Raw genomic sequence first — 21,998 nt, 5'->3', positions numbered from 1 at the left:
TCTGCCGTGCAATCGGACAGATGAGATTATCTCAGAACCCATCTGTCTAGTGGACTGCCTGGTTTGAGTGTTCTTCTTCATATTTTCAACAGCCAATCTGGGTTAGTACTCTTTGTTTATGAATGTGGTTTCATTATTTGGTTAATGTCTTTGCTTCTGTTAGAAGAGTTTTTCCTTTCCATTCTGGACATTTGCCTCTCTCTCTCTCTCTCTCTCTCTCTCTCTCTCTCTCTCTCTCTCTATTTTCAGCTATTTTGGACGATTTCAACAATGGGGTTTGATTCGTTTGAAGCGGCTAATGGCTCGCAAATGCTTGAAGTTGAGTGGGATGATTCTTCTTTGAATCCATTGAAGAACATGGATATAGCTTCACGACACAAACGCTCTAAGAGGTAGCTGATTCCATCAGAAGTTGCTCACTTTCTCAAGAGTACTAGTTCCATTGAATCAAATTATTCTCACATTTCACCTCAAAAAAAAGAAAAAAAGACCCTCCGTAGGAAATTAGGATATTCTCTTACGAGGTAGCTGTGAAGCCTGAGTTGGTTTGATTTGTTTGGGGGGGGGGTGTACAAGATACCAGGGGAAATAATGGACTGTCATTGCTTCTGTTTTCTTCTTATTCCTCCTTTTATTTATTTACTTGGTTGTATTAGAGTGGGTTTTGATCCACTACCCGGGTNAAAAAAAAAAAAAAGGGAGGGGTCCTGGTCCTGCTCCTGCCCCTGCCCCTGCCCCTGCCCCTGCCCACTCTTACCACACACACATTTTGCCCTTTTTCTTTTGTATCGATCTTGCAAAAGGTCAAGGCCCTTAACATATATTTATTCACTGATTCTGTGACAAACGTTACTCCTTTGACACTTGAGGACAATTCGGATATCTCAGTTTCCTAATTCCTCAAGAAATTAGCCAAAGCCCAAAAGAAACCCACAAAATCCATACCTTCTTAGGAGCATCCTATGACCTGTGTCTCCTTTATCCCTCACCTTTCAGCCCTTTTGAGGAGACTCTTCTCTCCTCCTAATGCTATTTACTTAACTCACATACCCCACCTTGTTCTGATTAGTGTATCTATCTATGATTCTTATCCGATCTCTTCTCTTAGTGGTTACAGCTTAGAGCCACTTCAATGGTTAGTGGTCACTGGTTATAGGTATTGTTGTGGGTTATAATTGGAATTGCAGGATTGCCCTGCCAGGATAGGGACGGTCACCAACTCCCACTTGTTTTCCATGTTTTTTTTCTTTGAGGGTGGTGGGGGGTGATGAGTTGCTATAAATTTTGCTACACTCAACTGACTCACTGCCACTATTGCCTTGCTTTCTTTTGTCTTGACCTGTAAAAAAATTTCTACTTTCAACATTTGACATTGAAGTCTACAGTGTGTGACTTTTGGTGACAGGTTGATGTTCTTCTTTTAATGCGCGAAAAGCCCACCATTAAAAAAGTTTGTTGTCCCTGGGAGAGGAGAGGGGAGAGAGTCTAGTGAAAACTGAAAAATTCTTCCTTTCTGAGTAGTATTAATGAATTGGGCTTTAAGTAAGGTTTTTTAGTTCTGTTCTGTTCACTCTGTTCTCACTGAATGATCACCTTCGGGGTGGTGAGGGTGTTCTTCTGGGTCCTGGGTTTCTGCCGTGCAATCGGACAGATGGGATTATCTCAGAACCCATCTGTCTAGTGGACTGCCTGGTTTGAGTGATCTTCTTCATATTTTCAACAGCCAATCTGGGTTAGTACTCTTTGTTTATGAATGTGGTTTCATTTTTTGGTTAATGTCTTTGCTTCTGTTAGAAGAGTTTTTCCTTTCCATTCTGGACATTTGCCTCTCTCTCTCTCTCTCTCTCTCTCTATAATGAAAGACTTCTTGGGTTTTCAGCTATTTTGGACGATTTCAACAATGGGGTTTGATTCGTTTGAAGCGGCTAATGGCTCGCAAATGCTTGAAGTTGAGTGGGATGATTCTTCTTTGAATCCATTGAAGAACATGGATATAGCTTCACGACACAAGCGCTCTAAGAGGTAGCTGATTCCATCAGAAGTTGCTCACTTTCTGTTCACTTTCTCAAGAGTACTAGTTCCATTGGATCAAATTATTCTCAACATTTCACCTCAAAAAAAAAAAAAAAAAAAAAAAAGACCCTCAGTACAAGATACCAGGGAAATAATGGACCGTCATTGCTTCTGTTTTCTTCTTATTCCTCCATTTATTTATTTACTTAGTTGTATTAGAGTGGGTTTTGATCCACTACCCGAAGCAATCAAAGACTCCTGTAATATTCTTTGTACATTCTATTGAGTCTGGTTTTTAACTGTTTCGCGTGGCAGTTATCCTGATAAGAGACTCAAGGAAGAACTGCGTCGTCTAAAAATGGTAAGATTAGACTCCGAGCTCATCCCCCATCTCGCTAAGCCTTTTTCACATTCTATTAATCTTTTTTGGGACTTGTTTTGGTTACTTGTCATTTTTGTCTATTCAACCAAAATAAGTAGATAGTTGGCAAGAATTTTCCAAGTGTTTAATTTTAGATTTTGATTGGTACAAGGACATGAGCCAAGGGGAGGGCCATGCTGAACCCAAGGAGAACCAATCTAAGTTGGGAGTACAGAGCTCTTTGAAGCAAGAGGTATGGAGCTGAACTTGTATCTTCAGGATATTCAGAGCTTATTAGATATAAAAATCTGTGAAATTATCTGGCATTTGATTTTCTGAAGTTTAGGTTGCATAAGCGAAATTGTGACAGAAAAACTTGTTCATTCTCATCCCCTGCCCCTTTAAATATCTGGCAGCCAAATTTAACGTGTCTTTCTATGACCTATAGTAAGTCTTTTATGATCTCCAAAACATGGCAAGCCCATGTATGAAATGGTCCGCTTGCAGGCCTGTGAGGTCTAGGTGCTGTGGTCAATTCCTCTTCCCAACACCCCCCCCCCCAAAAAAAAATCTAAACATTAATTGTTCTCTTTTGCAGATTTTACAGCTTGAGAAGCGATTACAGGATCAATTTGTGGTACGGGGTGCATTGGAAAAGGCATTGGGCTATAGTTCTTCCTACCATGATATTTCAAATGACAACTCAATGCCAAAGGTAGCTGTTTTTCTTTCAATTTCAAGGGACAGAGAGGATTTCTTGTGGCTGTATAATCAGATGTATCATGGTTGGTTTAGACTTTAGATGCATTTCTTATTCTTTTCTATACTAGTATTAGTATTCCAATCTTAAAATACTATCATTGGATGATGTGGAATTGTTGTTTGCATTTTCATTTTGTGATTGGTTGGTTTGACAATTTCCTTTTCCATGACTTGGATTGGTCTTATTATCATTCTATTTTTCTGATGAGTAATTTCTTTGTCATTCTTTTATTACATATTAACTAAACGTATCTTGCTTTAACCAACTAATTAATGTGACCTTATTTAAATTCAGCCTGCCAAGGAATTGATCAAGGAAATTGCAGTGTTAGAGATGGAAGTTGTGTATTGGGAGCAATATCTTCTCTCGCTGTACCGTAAAGCTTTTGACCAGCAAATTTCTGACTTATGTCCATCTACCATGGATGAAAGGGTGAAATCACCTTCATTCACAAAAAAAGATATGTTCCTGAAAATTTCTGGACTTGATATATCATCAGAGAGAGAAAATTTAGCTGTTCAATCATCTCGCTTTCCATTGAATCGGAATACATTTCCCAAGGCATGGAAGGATTTCAGTGATGTACAGGGTGCCAAAAAACTATTAGATTCTGGCATTCACCTCAGCCATTCTTCATTGTGTCATCGTTCAGCTTGTTCAACTGTAACTCCTCTACCAATGGAAGCTTGGGCATGGAAGGATTTTAACAAATTAGATGGTGCCAAAAAGCTATTAGATTCTGGCATTCACCGCAGCCATTCTTCATTGTGTCATCGTTCAGCTTGTTCAACTGTAACTCCTCTACCAACGGAAACTCAGGCATTGAAGGATTTCAGCAATGTACAGGGTGCCAAAAAGCTATTAGATTCTGGCATCCACCGCAGTCATTCTTCATTGGGTCATCGTTCAGCTTGTTCAATGGTAACTCCACCAATGGAAACTCAGGCATGGAAGGATTTCGGTGATTTACAAGGTGCCAAAAAGCTATTATATTCTAGCATTCACCTCAGCCATTCTTCACTGTGTCATCGTTCAGCTTGTTCAGCTGTAACTCCTCTACCAACGAAAACTCAGGATGTAGAGGGTGCCAAAAAGCTATTAGATTCTGGCATTCACCGCAGTCATTCTTCATTGAGTCATCGTTCAGCTTGTTCAATGACAACTCCACCAATGGAAACTCAGGCATGGAAGGATTTCATTGATGTACAGGGTGCCAAAAAGCTATTAGATTCTGGCATTCACCGCAGCCATTCTTCATTATGTCATCGTTCAGCTTGTTCAACTACATCTCCACCAACTGAAACTCTAGATAGAGCTTCTAGAGCTTTACGAGCTTGCCATTCTCAACCCTTGTCTCTGCCGAAGGTAGTTTGGTTATTCATACATTTCTAGATGGCCTGTAGGATTTAACAATTTATAGGCCTCTTCTAATTGTGACTTGATGGTTTGCCTACAGAATGCCACTTCAAATGTAATCAGTTTGGCAGAACATCTTGGTACTAGTATAGCTGATCATGTTCCTGAGACACCTAATAGGATTTCAGAGGATATGATTAAGTGCATGACAGCTATATATTGCAAGCTTGCAGAACCCCCTCTGATGCATGATGGCCTTTCATCTTCTCCTATCTCATCCTTGTCATTAGGTAGTGCTTTTTCTCCACGGGATCAGAATGATTTGTGGAGCCCTCGGCACAGGAAAGATTCTCCTTTTGATGCATTGCTAGATAATCCTTTATATGTGGAAGGGAAAGAGTTTAGTGGACCTTACAGCACAATGGTAGAGGTACCAAGGATTTGTAGGGATAATCAGAAACTGAGTGAGAGTAAAGACATGCTACAAAATTTTAGGTGAGCAATTTTGAACAACTCTTAAAAACTTTCTGAACAAAGTTCTGTGGTTTCAAGTGTCTAATTTGTCCATTTATAAGGGACAAAAGTTTCATAGGACATCATAAATATCATTTTCTGTTATTGGTTTATTGCACTTATTACGTGCTTGAACTGTGACATGTCTATTGCAGGTCACTTGTTTGTCGATTGGAAGAAGTTGATCCTAGAAAGATGAGGCACGAAGAGAAGCTTGCTTTCTGGGTCAATGTACATAATGCTTTGGTGATGCATGTAATGTCTAATGATTGTTTTGTTAAAGAACCATATTAATATCATGGTGTTGTAAGCTTTATAAAATTCTGTCTGTGCCATGGAGGTGAACCTATTCTCTTTTTGTTTCTGTACAGGCATTTTTGGCTTGTGGAATTCCTCAAAATAATATGAAAAGAGTTTCTTTACTCCTTAAGGTGAGCAGAGCCTCAATGATTTCTTTTTGAGAAGACACCTTTGCATGGATTCTGTTTTCATATAATTATGAATTATCCAGGCTGCATACAACGTGGGAGGTCACTCCATTAGTGCAGACACGATACAGAGTTTTATTCTGGGATGCCGTATGCCTCGTCCTGGGCAGGTGAATATTACCCTGTGGCTATTCTAAATGTTTTGATCTGTTCCCCATAAATTTTGGTACCATTGTATGCCCTTAATTATTTTTCCTCTTATTATAGTTTACCTGTGTTTCACTCATTTTTTTTTTTTTCAACAGATAGGTTTTCAGTTTTTCTGTGCCTAATATTACCATGTGGATTTTAACCTAAAAGCTGATTTTTTTTTTCTTTAGTGGTTTCGTTCGTTTTTTCCTACGAAGACAAAATTCAAGGCTGGAGATTATCGGCAAGCATATGCAATTGAACGACCAGAACCACTTTTACATTTTGGTCTTTGTTCAGGAAGCCATTCTGATCCTGCGGTACGTACACCACTATCCCATTCCATCTGTTAGCCATGCTTGTTTCTTTTAGCATGAGCGGTATTCTTGGTTCTGCTTTTATTATGTGCATAGTTTATTTTTCTTCTGATCTGTTCCTTTAAACAAAATTGAACTTTTACCAACCACTCCACATCCCCAGAACTTTAGTTGACTATTGTAGTATTGTATCTTTTAAATTCTCCAGGTGCGTGTATACACTCCCAAGAGAGTGTTCCAAGAGCTTGAAGCTGCAAAAGAGGAGTACATTTGGGCTACCTATGGGGTACGCAAGGAACAGAAGCTCATTTTACCGAAAATTGTAGAGTCTTATGTAAAAGATAATGGATTGAGTCCTTCTGGTGTAGTGGAGATGATCCAACAGTGTATACCCGAGAGTCTGATGAAGACCACCATTCACAAGAGTCAGAACGGGAAAACCAGCAAGAGCATTGAATGGGTACCTCACAACTTTGCGTTCCGGTACCTATTATCCAAAGAACTTGTGAAATGACTGGGTTCACAAAAACTGTCCCAAAAATTCCCATATCAAGGGAAACATAATGATCACAGAACTCAAGATGGTTGGTTTTCTGGAAAGTCAAGTTTTGGTTTTCCCCTTTCTTACTTTTCTCCATTTTGTACAAATGAAAGAGAAGATTAAGCAACATATTGTAGGATAGATTGATTGCCTTCATTTTGTATATTGTAATCCATGTCATTCTGTATTATGTAATGAGAAGCATTGTTGTTTTTGAAGTTCTGCAGAATAAAGTGATCTCAAGTTCTCTTCTGTACATTGGCTGCAAAATAAGGTCGGATTTTTGTATTGTAAGACGGCTGAAATTAAGGAGGTGCCTTAAAAAAAACACTTATAGGTACTATAAAAGGAAACAAAGTAATCGCCCATACCATCTACTCTTCCTTTGAAATTCCATTGATCAAAGAATATGAGATACTTATTGTCATAATGTGGCAGTTCAGCCTACCAAAGGAGAAAATAGATCCATTAACAGCATACTAGAAGTATTTCTACAAAAAAAAAATAAAAAAATAAAAAAATAAAAAAATGGAGAAGTAGAATAGTAAAGTGGACCGACCAAGTAGCAAACAGTAAGAAGAGCCACAATGGGACATGATTTAGAAAAAAAAGAAGAGCAAGCCAGTGCACCAGGCTTTTGCTACTGCAGGGTCTGGGAGGGCCAAATGTATGCAGCCTTAAACCCTGCTTCGCAGGAGAGGTTGTTTCCAAGACAATGGGCCATGATGTTCACATCCTTGATTGCTGAAGAAGGATCCTTCTGAATTTCATATTTAGGAATTGACGCAATGAAAAGGTGGTGGGTTAGATATTGTTCTAATACAGAAGAACCCTCGAATCCACAAGGTAGTTAAAACCCTAATTCCAAAGATGAGGAAGAACAAAATGGCTGCTTTTGATTAAAAACTGAAGTGTCTTACAAACGAGCCAAAGTGACCTTGGAAGGGCAAAAATGTAAGAAAATAAGCAACTAGGGCAAAAATGCAAACAAAATAGTAACTAGGAAAACCAAGAAAACCCTAAATTCTGCGACCAAACTTCTTGGGCTCCATTGAGGGCCTAAATGTCCAGACGAACTAGGCATTATCTCCTCTAGGGCGTTCCTTGCCATTTCCGAATTGGGGTTATGGCTCCCGTGATGCTAGCCGAGTTAAAAGATGTGGTTCCAATAGTATTGCTGAAAATGCTGAAAATTCTGGGAGGATCAGTCAGTATCTTCGGCCTGACCGTGTGGTCTTCTGCCGGTCCAAAAAATCTAGGAACTCCTCCGAGACCTCCTTTACATCAGGAATTGCTTCGCCAGTTGCACGATATCCTATTCCACAGTCCACACGAGCATGAATTTCCCATGGGGAGGATCCAACATCACCCTTTAAATTTGATCAATAGCCTTTCAGTCACACTGACATACCAATAACCATCTCAAACTGCCTCAGCTTCACAATGGACCAAGTTCTCAGATTGACCATTTCATTTTTGCTACAAAAAAGGAATCATTCGTGTCTATTTGATCTGTATTGCAAAACCCCAACCATAAGATTTCCGACTTCTTGCTTACAGGTTACAGCACCATCTAAATTTACTCAACAAATCCTCTAGCATTAGCAGCCAACCAAAGCTATCAGTCTTTCCCTTGCCAACTGGGTGGGTGTTCTGATCCATAGCTGCAAGCCACTCATCTGCTGCATTATTTGCTATTTTAAAGAGTATTATAAGTCGGAGTTACAGACTGGAAAACAACTTTATTATCATTCTCTTGTAGTCCAGCATAAGAAAACCCACTAACAGTAAGATCAGAAAATCTCTCCCCTTGACCTCAAAACAACTTCAATAAATCTCTTGATCATCAATAAGAAAATCAAAAACATACTCTTAGATTAAAAGCAGAAAGAAAAAAGAAGTTATTTTTTGTATGCCCACATTGTAATAGGGCATCAACAACAATTCTCATCTCTCTACATGATTTACAAGCGTCTAAGCTATCGTGTTACTTTCTTCAACAACACTTCATTTACTGCTGAAGCCCTTTTCACCCACCTCCATGGAAAAGTATCACAGTTTTGGAGGAAAATGGAGCTGCCTTATATACTTGGATAAAGCATTGGAATTAGACATGTTCAGATCATTCTCTACCACTCTTTTGATCATATATAGGGTTGCTAAGTAGCAAGCAGAGCTGAGTCACCTGTGTATGCCCAGATGAGTTTGTCCTCAAGGTCATGCTGGCTGAATTGAAGCACCAATTTCATCTCGGTTGAACTTGTATGGGAGCCAAGGATCATGAAGTTAGGGATGCAAGTTGGTGACCTAATCCTTCTGATATAGGTGGCTCCCCCTTCCCCCCTCTTCTCAGAGAGAGAGAGAGAGCGAGAGAGACGCACATACAAATCTTCGAATTCAACTGATTCAGTGCACGTTTATAGAAAAACCAGTCCATAGGTAAAACACCGAGGTGCTTATCCAGTTCTCTATCCTTGAATTTTATTTAAATTCTTGAAATGCATGATGTATTGTTCTCTATATATGAACATGGATATGCTGTGGAGCAATTCTTGGATTAAACAAAAAAAAATAAGGGAAAATTACGCCCCCTCCGTTGTACTTTATCGAAATTAGACGTGAATCCAAGAATTTAAAGGAAGTACACCCTTCTCCCTTGATATTTCTAAAATTCTTACAGTTAGATCCAATCCGTTAGTCCTTGTTAATTTGGAACCATTAATTGATGACATCATCTAATATTATACGATCATTTAATGCTCAAAATAGATATATATATATATATATATATATCTTTACCCAACCTTTTTTCATATATATATTTTAGAAGATGAACTTACCTATATACCCTTCCATTAAAATAAAAGAAAGAGGGCTGCTTCTTTCAACCTCTGTTTTCTTCAACCTAGGAAAGACTCCGGCTTTACCCCTTTTAAAACATAAGTACAGATTATGGGGTTTATGGAATTTGAGTTCTTGGGATATCACATTGATTACCCCTTTTCTCATCTTAGGGTTCATCAGGAGTGAAGGATGGCAGATGGGTTTCTTCCCGGTGAAAGAGGGTTTATGGGATTTGAGTTCCTAGGTTAATTATGAACTTTAATGGGGTGGGTAAAGTGAAGCAGAAACTCCAGAGAAGAGTGCGGAACCAAGGAAGAAGAATTTGGATTTGTCCAACATTTGCCAATCAATATCTGAAGGGAGATGTATTTCTGGAGCCAAATCTTCTTCGGCAACAGTGCTCAAACTCATCTAAAGTCCCACGGTTAATGGATTCCATTCACCATGGGTGTGCACCATTTGGTTTGTTTCAGATTTTATTGGCCAGTTTTGATTTCGATTTTTTATTTTGGTTCAGTATTGACACCTTTTCGTATTCAGAGGTGATAGGCAAAATATGTCACTTTCCTCAGCATGGCTAATGCATGTACGCAAACCTGAACAAGACTGAGACGCCATCTCGTCCTCCACCAGGCCGTGCTCCACCTCGGCCTCCATCAGGCCGTGCTCCACCTCGGCCTCCATCAGGCCTTGCTGCCACCTCGGCCTCCATTAGGCCGTGCTGCCATCTCGGCCTCCATCAGGCCGTGCTACTACCTCGGCATCAATCATGCCGTGCTACTGCCTCGGCCTCAATCATGCCGTGCTACTGCCTTGGCATCCATCAGGCCGTGCTGTCACCTCGGTCTCCATCAGGCCGTGCTGCCACCTCGGCCTCCATCAGGCCATGCTGCCACCTCGGCCCGACGTCAACAACAAGGATTCCAGAAACGTGTTTTCGTTCACCCCTACATTCAAGGAACGTAGTCCCTATCTCGGAGGACAGAACTCTATCCACTACACGTCATCATGACGTCACACAGTTGATCTTTCCTAGTTAAGAGGGGAATATTCCAAGAATCACAGAGCCACTCCCCTTGAGGACTCCACGCCTAAGCAGGACTCTTCACAATCGTCTTCCACTTGCCCTCCATCAGCAGCCTATAAATACCAAGGTAAGCCTCCATCACAGGGGATCGATTACTCACTTCTCATACTGTATAAGCTCTCTTGAGCATCTGTTGTGGAAAGGTCTAACTTAGGCATCGGAGAGTCCCCCGTCGGGTCAGCCCGGCTCTTCCCTGTCATCTCTTCTGTGCAGGTCGGCCAAGGCACCAGGAACAGCAGGGAAGATCGTCCAGTCAAATTTTTTCGCATCAGATTGGCGCCGTCCGTGGGAACTTGTTACAAAAAGTCACCTTGGAACAATGCAATTAAGGAGTGAGAAGGTCGTTTCTTCAACGACAACACGTGCAAGATCCAATCGGGAAGTACCACTTGGACGTTCCCATTCACCACCAGTGGCAGGGTAGGAAAACGTCCCAGCAGAGACCCCTTTAGAAGGACCCCGGCAAACTAGGCCCGATGCACAGGTTGCCCAGGGAGAGGGGGATCAGTGCGAGCAGAACCCTCAGCTATCCCGCCATGTCCCATCGTCCCGGGTAACTCATCCGAACATGGAAGAACAGATGCAGAGCTTGCAGCTGCAGGTATTAGCCACGAACGCACTGGTGAGGGATTTCATACGACAGTTCGGCTCCGCACTTCCAGTACCACGCACTAGTTCAGCTCAGCCCCCTAGGCCTGCTCCGAGTAGAAATCCCAATGATGAATCTCCTGACAACAGCGTCACCCCCCAATCAACAGCAAGAAGGGGGTCGGGCAGGACTTCGCGCACTGTTCATTCTGTACCACCGCGATCTCTTACTGAGGGGCGCGGGCGAGGTCCCATACCTGCTCGGATCGGGAGAGCCGGTCGTTTTGAACATCATCGGAGCCCAGAGACACATGATACTCATAGATCCCCACACCGTGCAGGAGGACGCCAACCGTCGCCTCAAAGACTCACTAGAGGCACTCGTCCGCATAGAGAAGAACATGAGAATTACCAGAGGCAAGCTCGGCGAGATCGACCCCATCCTGGTCAGAGCTCGCCCATTGGACCTACCAGAGGTGCACCACAGCAGGGTCACCAATGCCGAGGAAGAAGCCCCCGGAGAAGAGAAGGGTCATGCCGATCAACAGATGGCCAGCCGAGGAGAGAAGAGCTGACCTTGAGAGCCGTATCCAGCAACTCACTGAGCGAATAGAGGGAATGCAGAGGCAGGAGCACCCCGCCGACATGACAGAAACCCCGGCCTATAATGCACTTTCCGACGAATTGATTGACGCCGAGCTGCCCTCAAATTTTGTGATACCTGTCTTCAACGGATATGACGGCACCACAGATCCCTACGATCATCTACTGTACTACTGCTTGGCCATGGCAATGCATGGTAGGTCAGACGCCGTTCTCTGCCGTGCTTTCGCAGCCTCATTAAAAGGAGCCGCGCTGGTCTGGATGTCAAACTTACGGCCACGGTCCATCCGTAGCTATGAAGAACTGACAAGAGTGTTCCTCACACGTTTCTAAGCAAGTATGAAGCAGAAGCAAACTACGCAAAACGTGATGAACATGAGGCAAGGGGCGAAGGAGACAATAAGAGAATTCCTTGCCTGATTCACGAAGGCGACATTGGAGGTAAAAAACCTGCCGGAAGGAGTGGCGTATAGCACATTGTGCAATGGAGTAATACACCCCGATCTGGTTCAGTCCCTGGCCCTCGACTTACCGGAAACGATGCCCGCACTGTTGAGACGGTGCAATCAATACGCTAATATGGAGGAAGTTCTGGCAGCTCGAGGAATAGCTGACAGGGTTGATCAAGTAGAGAAGGAGAAGAAAAGGGCTCTGAGACATAGGGATGACTCCCGTGAGCCGAAGAAAAACATAACATATCGGCCTCTGGACACAGCTGAACTTGAGCGATATGAACTTGATCGATATGAACTTGATCGTTCTCGAACAAACTTGCTCTTGGAGATCCAAAATCAGAAGTACTTACGCTGGCCCAGGCCAATGGCAGGTAAACCAGAAGAGAGGAACCTCAACTGGTACTGCCGATACCACCGAGATCATGGACATGACACCGAAGACTGTAAGTCTCTGAAAAGGGAAATTGATGAGCTCATCAAGGCTGGATACCTCAGCCAGTATCTGAAGCAGAAATTTGGTGGGAATTGGCCCGAGCTGAGGAGAGATGAAGACCAACCGAGCCGAGGTAAGGCCGAGCCGTCCAAGGACCCAACCACGGACTGAGCTGTCACATACGACAGCCAGCCCGTGGGTCTAGCCATCCTAACAATCATGGGCGGACCTATGACGGAATCAGTCAGAAAAGCCAAAGCACACGCGCGGTTCGTAAGTATCACGGAACAACCTGTCAAAGCCTTCAAAACAGATCCACCCATTACTTTCTCTGACAGAGATCTGGAAGAGTTGAACTGGCCTCACAACGACGCTATCGTGATCCAATTAGTGGTGGCCAACCACCCTTTCCACAGGGTCCTAGTGGACACGGGAGCCTCCGTTGACCTCATGTCATACGAAGCCTACATAAAACTGGGGCTTGGCACCAGAACCTTAAAACCAGCCCCAGGACCTTTGTATGGATTCTCAGGCATGCCAGCTGAGTTAGAGGGAGTTGTTGACCTACCTATAACCATCGGACAAGGAGCTCAGATAGCCACAACCATGGTCTCTTTCATGGTCGCCAAGATCGTCTCACCCTACAATGCAATCCTTGGCCAACCTGGTCTCAATGGTCTTGGGGCGATTGTGTCCACTAGGCACATGAAGGTCAAATTCCCAACCAGCAATGGAGTCGGAGAATGCAAGTCCAGCCAGAAGGAATCCCGGGAATGCTATGCCAACTTCATAAAATCTGTCAAAAAACCGTGCTCGGGCCTAGCATGTATGGTAGAAGTTGTTGGTTACCGAGATGAAAGCCTCCTGGCCCGAGCCGAACCAGTTTAACAGCTGTCTATAGTCCGAATCACTGAGGCCAGTAGACAATCTATCAGTAGAGAGTTTTATCAGTAGATTGCCTTGAAATCCCATCAATTGGGTGTTAGTCTTGAAGATTTTATACTATCAGCACCTTAGCAGTTATTCAATTTCAATCACATAGCAGATTAGATTCTATTTTGAAGCAATGTATTTGTCCCAAGTGCATACAACACATCAATATACTATGAAGCTTCTCGTAAATATCTAACTTTTCTAACATTGTGTGCAGCTTGGCAGCATCTAAAACCGAGCTCCAGCTCGGCACTTCAAGACCAGACCCTAGTCTGGTGACTCAAAGACCTTAACCAATGAGGCACAAAGTCCAGGCTCTAGCTCGGCACCACAAGACCAGACCCTAGTCTGGCGACTCAAAGACCTTAACCAATGAGGCACAAAGACCAGGCTCGAGCTCGGCACCACAAGACCAGACCCTAGTCTGGCGACTTAAAGACCCTAACCAATGAGGCACAAAGACCGGGCCCCAGCTCGGCACCTCAAGACCAGACCCTAGTCTGGCGACTCAAAGACCTTAACCAATGAGGCACAAAGACCGGGCTCTAGCTCGGCACCACAAGACCAGACCCTAGTCTGGCGACTCAAAGACCTTAACCAATGAGGCACAATGACCGGGCCTAAGCTCAGCAGCAAATAAGACCGAGCACCAGCTCGGCAGCAAATAAGACCGAGCTCCAGCTCGGCACCTCAAGACCAGACCCTAGTCTGGCGACTCAAAGACCTTAACCAATGAGGCACAAAGACCGGGCTCGAGCTCGGAACCACAAGACCAGACCCTAGTCTGGCGACTCAAAGACCTTAACCAATGAGACACAAAGACCAGGCCCCAGCTCGGCAGCAAATAAGACCGAGCTCCAGCTCGGCACCTCAAGACCAGACCCTAGTCTGGCGACTCAAAGACCTTAACCAAAGAGGCACAAAGACCGAGCTCTAGCTCGGCACCGCAGGACCTGACCCTAGTCTGGTGACTCAAAGACCTTAACCAATGAGGCACAAAGACAACGCTCTAGCTCGGCAGCACCTAGACCGAGCTCGGGGGCCTAACCCACGAGCCCTCAAAATACATCACTACCGAGGGAGACATCTACATAAATATGGATCTATATATATGAGGCTAATCTCGGGGGGCTGATCCACGAGCCTAGCTCAGCACAAGAAAATCCTTCGAGTCGGATCACTTCTTCACCAACATCGATCGAGCCGCAGGGCTGTACTAGAGTCGCATGGACTGGAATGCGCCGCTCATTGTCCGTCGGATTGTAGCCGGACATCTTATCCTGAAGGAACAAGATGACATCGTCTGAGCCGCCCTGAAACGAAGAAATGTTAACGTCATCCAACAACTCCTGGTTGGGCTAAGGGTTCAGCCACCTCGGGCCATTTCTTCTCGACCCCCATTAAGGCGCCTCGTTGAGAAAGTGAAGCAGTGCATCTCGCATCGGATTAAATCCTCTAGCAGTTCGATTCGAACTGCTAAAGTGGGGGGATGGTGATGAGGCAAAATATGTCACTTTCCTCAGCACGGCTAATGCATGTACGGAAACCTGAACAAGACTGAGACGCCACCTCGGCCTCCATCAAGCCTTGCTGCCACCTCGGCCTCCATCAGGCCGTGCTACTACCTTGGCCTCAATCATGCCTTGCTACTGCCTCGGCATCCATCAGGCCGTGCTATCACCTCAGCCTCCATCAGGCCGTTCTGCCACCTCGGCCTCCATCAGGCCGTGCTCCACCTCAGCCTCTATCAGGCCGTGCTACTGCCTCGGCATCAATCATGCCGTGCTACTACCTCGGCCTCAATCATGCCGTGCTACTGCCTTGGCCGCAATCATGCCGTGCTACTGCCTCGGCATCCATCAGGCCGTGCTGTCACCTCGGTCTCCATCAGGCCGTGCTGCCACCTCGGCCTCCATCAGGTCGTGCTCCACCTCGGCCTCCGTCAGGCCGTGCTGCCACCTCAGCCCGACGTCAACAACAAGGATTCCAGAAACGTGTTTTCGTCCACCCCTACATTCAAGGAACGTAGTCCCTATCTCGGAGGACAGAACTCTATCCACTACACGTCATCATGACGTCACACGGTTGATCTTTCCTAGTTAAGAGGGGAATATTCCAGGAATATTCCCAGAATCATAGAGCCACTCCCCTTGAGGACTCCACGCCTAAGCAGGACTCTTCACAATCGTCTTCCACTTGCCCTCCATCAGCAGTCTATAAATACCAAGGTAAGCCTCCATCACAGGGGATCGATTACTCACTTCTCATACTATAAAAGCTCTCTTGAGCATCTGTTGTGGAAAGGTCTAACTTAGGCATCAGAGAGTCCCCCGCTGGGTCAGCCCGGCTCTTCCCTGTCATCTCTTCTGTGCAGGTCGGCCAAGGCACCAGGAACAGCAGGGAAGATCGTCCGGTCAAATTTTTCCGCATCAAGAGGAAACCCTTTTGAAAAAGCCTTGTTATGCTTGATTCTCGTTGCGGTGAAATTAAAATTTCTGCTGGATCTCTGTGCATAAAGTATCCTTTATCAAAAAACAAAGAGAAATGTTTTAGCAAATCAGAGGAGAAACTGTTTCTGTAAGACTGGGAAGCTGATAAGAGTGAATGAGTGATCGTTAGATGGCTGGTGGTGAAGTCATTCCCATACCTCTCATCACTCCATATAAGATGGGAAAGTTCCAACTTTCTTACAGGTTTGTCACATTTAACCATTTTATCTGATTTAATATTGGTTTTTTATATCTGGGTTGAGCTTGGATTTGGTTCCAGTTAGTCTTTTGAGGAGCATTTGTTGAAGTTAGTGGTGGGTTTTATGTTTTGGCATCTAATTTTCTACAGAAAAGAAAAGGGTAGGAAGAAGCTTTATACTGTAACTCTGTAAGCCACCTAGCTGTGCCCTACTGGTTCAATGCAAACAGGTTCATTACAATTAAGATTCCTTTTAATTGCCCTACTGGCTCTTCTGGTTCTGGTTCTGGTTCTGGTTCTGGTTGTTTCTCTTGGTATCCGAAACAGATTGCTTGGTTTGAGGAAAGAAGAGGAAGAGAGAGAGAGAGAGAGAGAGAGAGAGAGAGAGAGAGAGAGAGAGAGAGAGAGAGAGAGAGAGAGAGAGAGAGAGAGAGCTGCAGCCTGCAGGAATGTTTCCAGTTACCCTATTAATTTTTTTTTTCATTGAAGGGTAATATGGTCTTTTGAGGTTTAAAACTAACAGTATACTAACACCGTCAAAGCCAAAGGAGAGGGGCGTAATTTTTCCAAACAATAATAATCAGGTTGGGTTAGGGTATTCACTAGTTCAGATATGCTGAAGTTTCATCTTAGTGCCATCATATACAAGGTGTATGGCCATTTCATCCACAAATCTCTAACACCATCCAAACATGCATCGCAAGTGCTGCCCAATCATCAGATGCGGATGCGCACTGGAGAGGATCCGGATCCCTTTTAATGTGATCGCCACTTGAATCCAACTCCTCTCCAACTTGTTGGGTGCCCAACTAAGCATTCGACGGCTGGAAGGATCTAGACATGCACCCCATCACATAGGTGCGTTCCCTTAGGTCTTCTCAACCGTTAAATGCCTGACTTTGCGCTCAATTAGACACACCCCAACACCTAGAGTCCAAATTATCTGCGGTGAGGAGCAGTGAGCATCCAGTGGCCTGGAGGGCCTGGCCATGCACCCCATCCTTTGGATGCTCACTGCACCTCACCGCCTCACCACAGATATTTTTGACACCAACGCATAGGTGTACACCCCTGGACCTCCCAAGCCTTAGATACCAATAGCTGGAGAGGATATTTTTCCCACATGCAAATAGAGAATTGGAACTCTACAATTCTTGGGTTGCATAACGTCCAAATTCTCTCCAACCACTATGCCGCCAATTGAGCCATCCTATGGCAGCAAAGGCTTAAACTAGGGGTGTCAAGCGGTCGGGTCAGGCCTAGTCGGGCTCGGCCAATTTTTTAGGGTTGCACTATGAATGCCCGATTAGTCAAACAGGCTTAGCTACAACGGGCATGGTACGATTGAAAATCAGGCCGGTCAATCTCGGGTCCTAATCGAGCTACCATAAACGGGCCTTAATCGGGCTATAGACCTATTTAACTTTAAACGGGCCCTCTTAAATGTGTTTGAAAAGAAATACTAATAAAATGATGCAAAGATAAAAGAAAAATCCCATAGTTAAAATGAATTAAGCCAAAGATTGGCAAAATAGCTAAGTTACCAAGGCACTCCGTTTTTAATCTGCGGAACTCAAATCAATTAACTTATACCTACAAACCCAAGTTTAGCAAATTCAAATCAATTAAACTATTCCTAAAAGGATGAATATTCATATTACAATCACCACCATCTCAACTGTACATATCACGTAGCCTTAACACTAAATACAAATAGTCAAGGATTAAAGTATCGGTATCGGTCGTCGTATCGGTCGACCAAAATTAAGATACGTATTGGAGGGTATCGTATCGTATCGGAGATACGCTAAGATATGCTAAAGATACGCACATAAATGGATAGGAAACACTTTTTTATACACATTTGCATAAAAAAATAGTTAAAAAAAGTTATATATAACATGTATTATGCATAAACAGTAAATTGAGAGTATCGCACTAAGAATCCAAGGTTTGTAATTGTCCCATAAATGTAAAATCCTTGTTCCCAACCTTGATTTCCACTTTAGTTAGAGAGAAAAATGGTTGGCAGCAACTTTGGAACAAAAACACCTCAAAAAATTATGTTTTTCTAAAAAATTACCCATTTTGGCCATTTTATGACCGTATCGGTACGTATCGGTGTGTATCGGTCGATACATACCGATACGTATCGATACTCACCGATACGTACTGATACATACCGAAACGTACATTTCACTTCAATTTTGAATTTTTCACAGAGTATCGGTACGTATCGGTGAGTATCGGTGCGTATCGGTGGTGTATCGGTGCGTATCGTAGGATACGTATCGATACATAAGGGTTTTAAAATTTTCTTGATACGTATCGGTATGTATCGTGCCGATGCCTACCGATACGGATACGTATCGGCCGATACGGCACGATACGCACCGATACTTAAAACCATGCAAATAGTATTAAAAAAAAAAAATACAAGCAATATTAACAGGGTCGGGCTAAGTTGGGCCTTAAAGGAGTCTGTTCAAGTTGTACTTGTAAATGTGCGGGCCCATCAAGTTAGGTGACTACACCGTGTACTACCTGTTTATAAACCAACATGTTTATTAATTGAGCCAATCTAAATCAGGGCATAAACATATCAAGGTCAATTAATCAGGTCTACCAATGCGAATTTGGAATTGGCACCCTAGATTAAACACACACCCCAACAATTAAACCTGCACCATTGCAATCCAGCCGTCGAATGCCCCACCGGGCGTACCTATGGTTGGAGAGGATTTGGACGCGTCGCATAACTCATATTCCGCAACGGTGATTGGTCAACCAACGGTGGGCCATATGCTTCATGTTGAAGACAGGTGGTACCATATTTGTACGGCACGAGAACGAATTAAATAAACTTTGACAATCGGGTGTGGCACCTGGCTTCTTTTACCTAAACGTAATCTGTCCACGTAAGCACGTAGCACGTAGCACGTAGCACGTAGCAAGAGACTGTGTGAATCACTCCCAGTCCCAGTGGATTCTCACCCTCCCATGGGGCACAGATTTTTGGCGGTTCCACAAGATCCCGAATTGCCGACTCCTTCCACTCTTTCCTCATATTGTCTTTGCTCTGTTTGGGTCACGGATTCCCCTCAAGAACTGAAGACGAAGATTCGAAGAGAAAGCGTTGTTCACTCCCGCAGAAGAGGAAATCTGGAAAGATGGAGGAAGGCCAGATAGGCATAGTTCTATCTCGAGCTTCTGAGCTTCGATTGAAGATCAATAACTGTATCGACAAAGCCAGAACTCGCGACGTTGATGGTGAAGCTGAAGATGATCGCTTTCGTTCCCTTGACGAAGACGGTGAAGGAGAAGATGAAGCCGATAGCCTTTCCCGCATTCGGGATGCTCTTGAATCTCTCGAGGAACAGCTTGTTTCCTTGCAGGTCATTTCACTTCTTTCTTCCACTTTTTTAGAAATAATTTCTTTCTATGGTTTAGTACAATAACTTTATTATTTATATTTTGGCTTCTGATGTTTTTCTGTGAGTTTTAAGAATTTTTCTCGTCATGCCATGTACTTTGAATTAGGGTTTCGACTATTTATTAGAAGCCCTAAATCCTGATTCTGCCCCCCGGTTCCGTTAGTTGAACATTTTTGTTGTTGTCCTATCAATTCCTTCACGCTAGAAGCTAGGTGAGCTGATTCAGTGGTTGTTCGGTTCAGTTTGAGTTTGCGGCCAGTGTGGCCATTATTTTATTCTTTCTTTAGGACTTATTTCCCGTGGAGATGATTCAACTAAAGTTGGGAACTCGGGATACTTTTTTCTTTTCTGAATTCTGTACAACATGAATCATCAATGAAATTGCTAATGTTTTGGAAATTCTCTTTATTTGGCTTATTCAGCATTTCCTTGAGAAGTAAAACTCAAAACAAAACACGCACATAAGAGACACGGGATTTACGTGGTTGGGCCAAGAGGAGAAGGAAAAAAAGAAGTATAATCCTTGCAATTTGATTTTCAAAACCCAAGCTTCCTTCTACACCCTTCTCTCAACTTATCCCCTGGAAGACTTCTCTCTCTCTCTCTCTCTCTCTCTCTCTCTCTCTCTCTCTCACACACACACACACACACACACACACACACACAGTTGTTCTTACTCTCTCAACCACCTAATGCAGATATTTAAAGTGTCTAGTCCTATTCCCCCCATTTGAAACCCTAATGGGCGACCCATTCAGACACAAATCGGATAAAAGACACAAATCCTATAATTTCAAACTTGGATTTTAATAAAGCCACTATGAAGATTTGCTGAAAACATGTACTGTTTTTGTTGATCTGCATCTCTCTACCTTAAGATGCTCATCCGAATGCTCTGTGATCTCCACCTGTTTGCTGATTTCATTGGCCTTCGAACATACCAGCTACATGTGACCAGAATCTATCTAAAGTTGGATTCTCTAGATTTGGTACAGCCAATGCATGTGCTACTTGTCTCAGCTAACAGCCTTGAAAATGCATCCTCCCATATTGCATCATAAAAATCTGTTGCTTTCTGTCTCAACCTCATATGCAAAAGAAACCTGTCAGACGTGCCTTTTCATCTTGTGCACTCCGTTATTATTCATTCATTGAAGTTTGGAAAACCATCAACCATGGTACTCTCCAACAATCGATATAGGCCTCTGCACTCTTTCCTTTTGATCACAATTAGACCTCCATGCACGATCTTCGCTGCTCTATTTGCAACTGAAGTCCTAAACCCTTGGAGTCCAATCAACTAATAAAAATTAGATTCCTACGCATCTTTAGGACCAAGGATTAAAGTATCGATATCGGTCACCGTATTGGTCGGCCAAAATTAAGATACGTATCGGAGGGTATCGTATCGTATCGGAGATACGCATATAAATAGATATAAAACACATTTTTAAACACTTTTGCATAAAAATTTTGTTAAAAAAAGCTATTGATAACATGTATTATGTATAAACACTAAATTGAGGGTATCGTACTAAGAATTCAAGGTTTGTAGTTGTCCATGAATGTAAAATCCTTGTTCCCAACCTTGATTTCCACTTTAATTAGAGAGAAATATGGTTGGCAGCAACTTTGGAACAAAAACCCCTCAAAAAATCGTATTTTCTGAAAAATACCCATCTTGGCCATTATATGACCGTAGCGCATTGTATCGGTACATACTGATACTCACCAATACGTACCGATCGATACTCACCGATATGTACTGATCGATACATACCAATACTCACTGATACGTACCAATACATACCAAAACGTATATTTCGCCTTGATTTTATATTTTCCATAGAGTATCAGTACGTATCGATGGTGTATCGGTGCATATTGGTATGTATCGTAGTATATATATCGATATGAAAGTTTTTTAAAAATTTCATGTATATGTATCGTATCGGTAGGCTAAATTTAAGATACGTATCGAAGGGTATCGTATCGGTATCGGAGATACTTTAAACCATGTTTAGGACATACTTTCACTGTCAAAAGTGTTTATTGCTCCGTCAAACATTTTTACCCTGCTCGTGATTCTCACCATCCATCACCAATGTCTATGATTTTAAACTGTCATTGGGCTTTTTGAACGTCTTTGTGACCAAAATAGCTACTGTCACTTCATCTATATCAAGCGTGTCCCTCCCAATAAGAAGTGGGTGACTAGAGAATCATAGGAAGCTGGAAGAGAAGACAGTAGAAAGTTAGGTCTTGGCCTTATCATCTATTTTCACTTCTAAATTCATCAATGGAATGAGAATCTTTTCAATAAGCTTTTGGTGATTCTATGATCCATATCCAAATCAATTACTATTTTTGGTCTACTTCTTTACTTGCTCTATGGATAGAAATTCTAAATTTTCATAATCGTAAAAATACGTACCAATTAATTATTGTACAA

General features: G+C 43.0%; 2 protein-coding genes and 1 long non-coding RNA gene across 3 annotated transcripts in view; all 3 read left to right on the top strand.

Moving 5' to 3' along the window:
* The first annotated feature begins 1,457 nt into the window (after positions 1–1,457).
* Positions 1,458–6,699, top strand: LOC122083650. The gene is made up of 12 exons (XM_042651518.1): positions 1,458–1,732; positions 1,880–2,022; positions 2,329–2,374; positions 2,547–2,627; positions 2,973–3,089; positions 3,432–4,502; positions 4,594–4,988; positions 5,162–5,261; positions 5,378–5,437; positions 5,518–5,604; positions 5,815–5,943; positions 6,149–6,699. The coding sequence occupies exons 2-12, from the start codon at positions 1,901–1,903 to the stop codon at positions 6,452–6,454; spliced, it is 2,514 nt and encodes an 837-aa protein (XP_042507452.1). The 5' UTR covers positions 1,458–1,732; positions 1,880–1,900; the 3' UTR covers positions 6,455–6,699.
* A 2,642-nt stretch (positions 6,700–9,341) lies between these two features.
* On the top strand, positions 9,342–16,297 carry LOC122083154. The gene is made up of 2 exons (XR_006141575.1): positions 9,342–9,867; positions 15,861–16,297. It is a non-coding gene; the product is annotated as an uncharacterized LOC122083154 (long non-coding RNA).
* Positions 16,298–19,083: 2,786 nt separating this feature from the next.
* LOC122084811 (plastid division protein PDV2-like) overlaps positions 19,084–21,998 on the top strand; it is a 16,093-nt gene continuing 13,178 nt past the window's right edge. The window contains exon 1 of the mRNA XM_042653237.1: positions 19,084–19,507. Within this exon, the coding sequence (XP_042509171.1) occupies positions 19,283–19,507 (225 nt within the window). The 5' untranslated portion in view covers positions 19,084–19,282. The remainder of the gene's footprint in view (positions 19,508–21,998) is intronic.

This window comes from Macadamia integrifolia, chromosome 7 (genome assembly GCF_013358625.1).
Source record: "Macadamia integrifolia cultivar HAES 741 chromosome 7, SCU_Mint_v3, whole genome shotgun sequence".
Lineage (NCBI taxonomy): Eukaryota > Viridiplantae > Streptophyta > Magnoliopsida > Proteales > Proteaceae > Macadamia > Macadamia integrifolia.
This window is presented reverse-complemented; position numbering and strand designations above follow the sequence as displayed.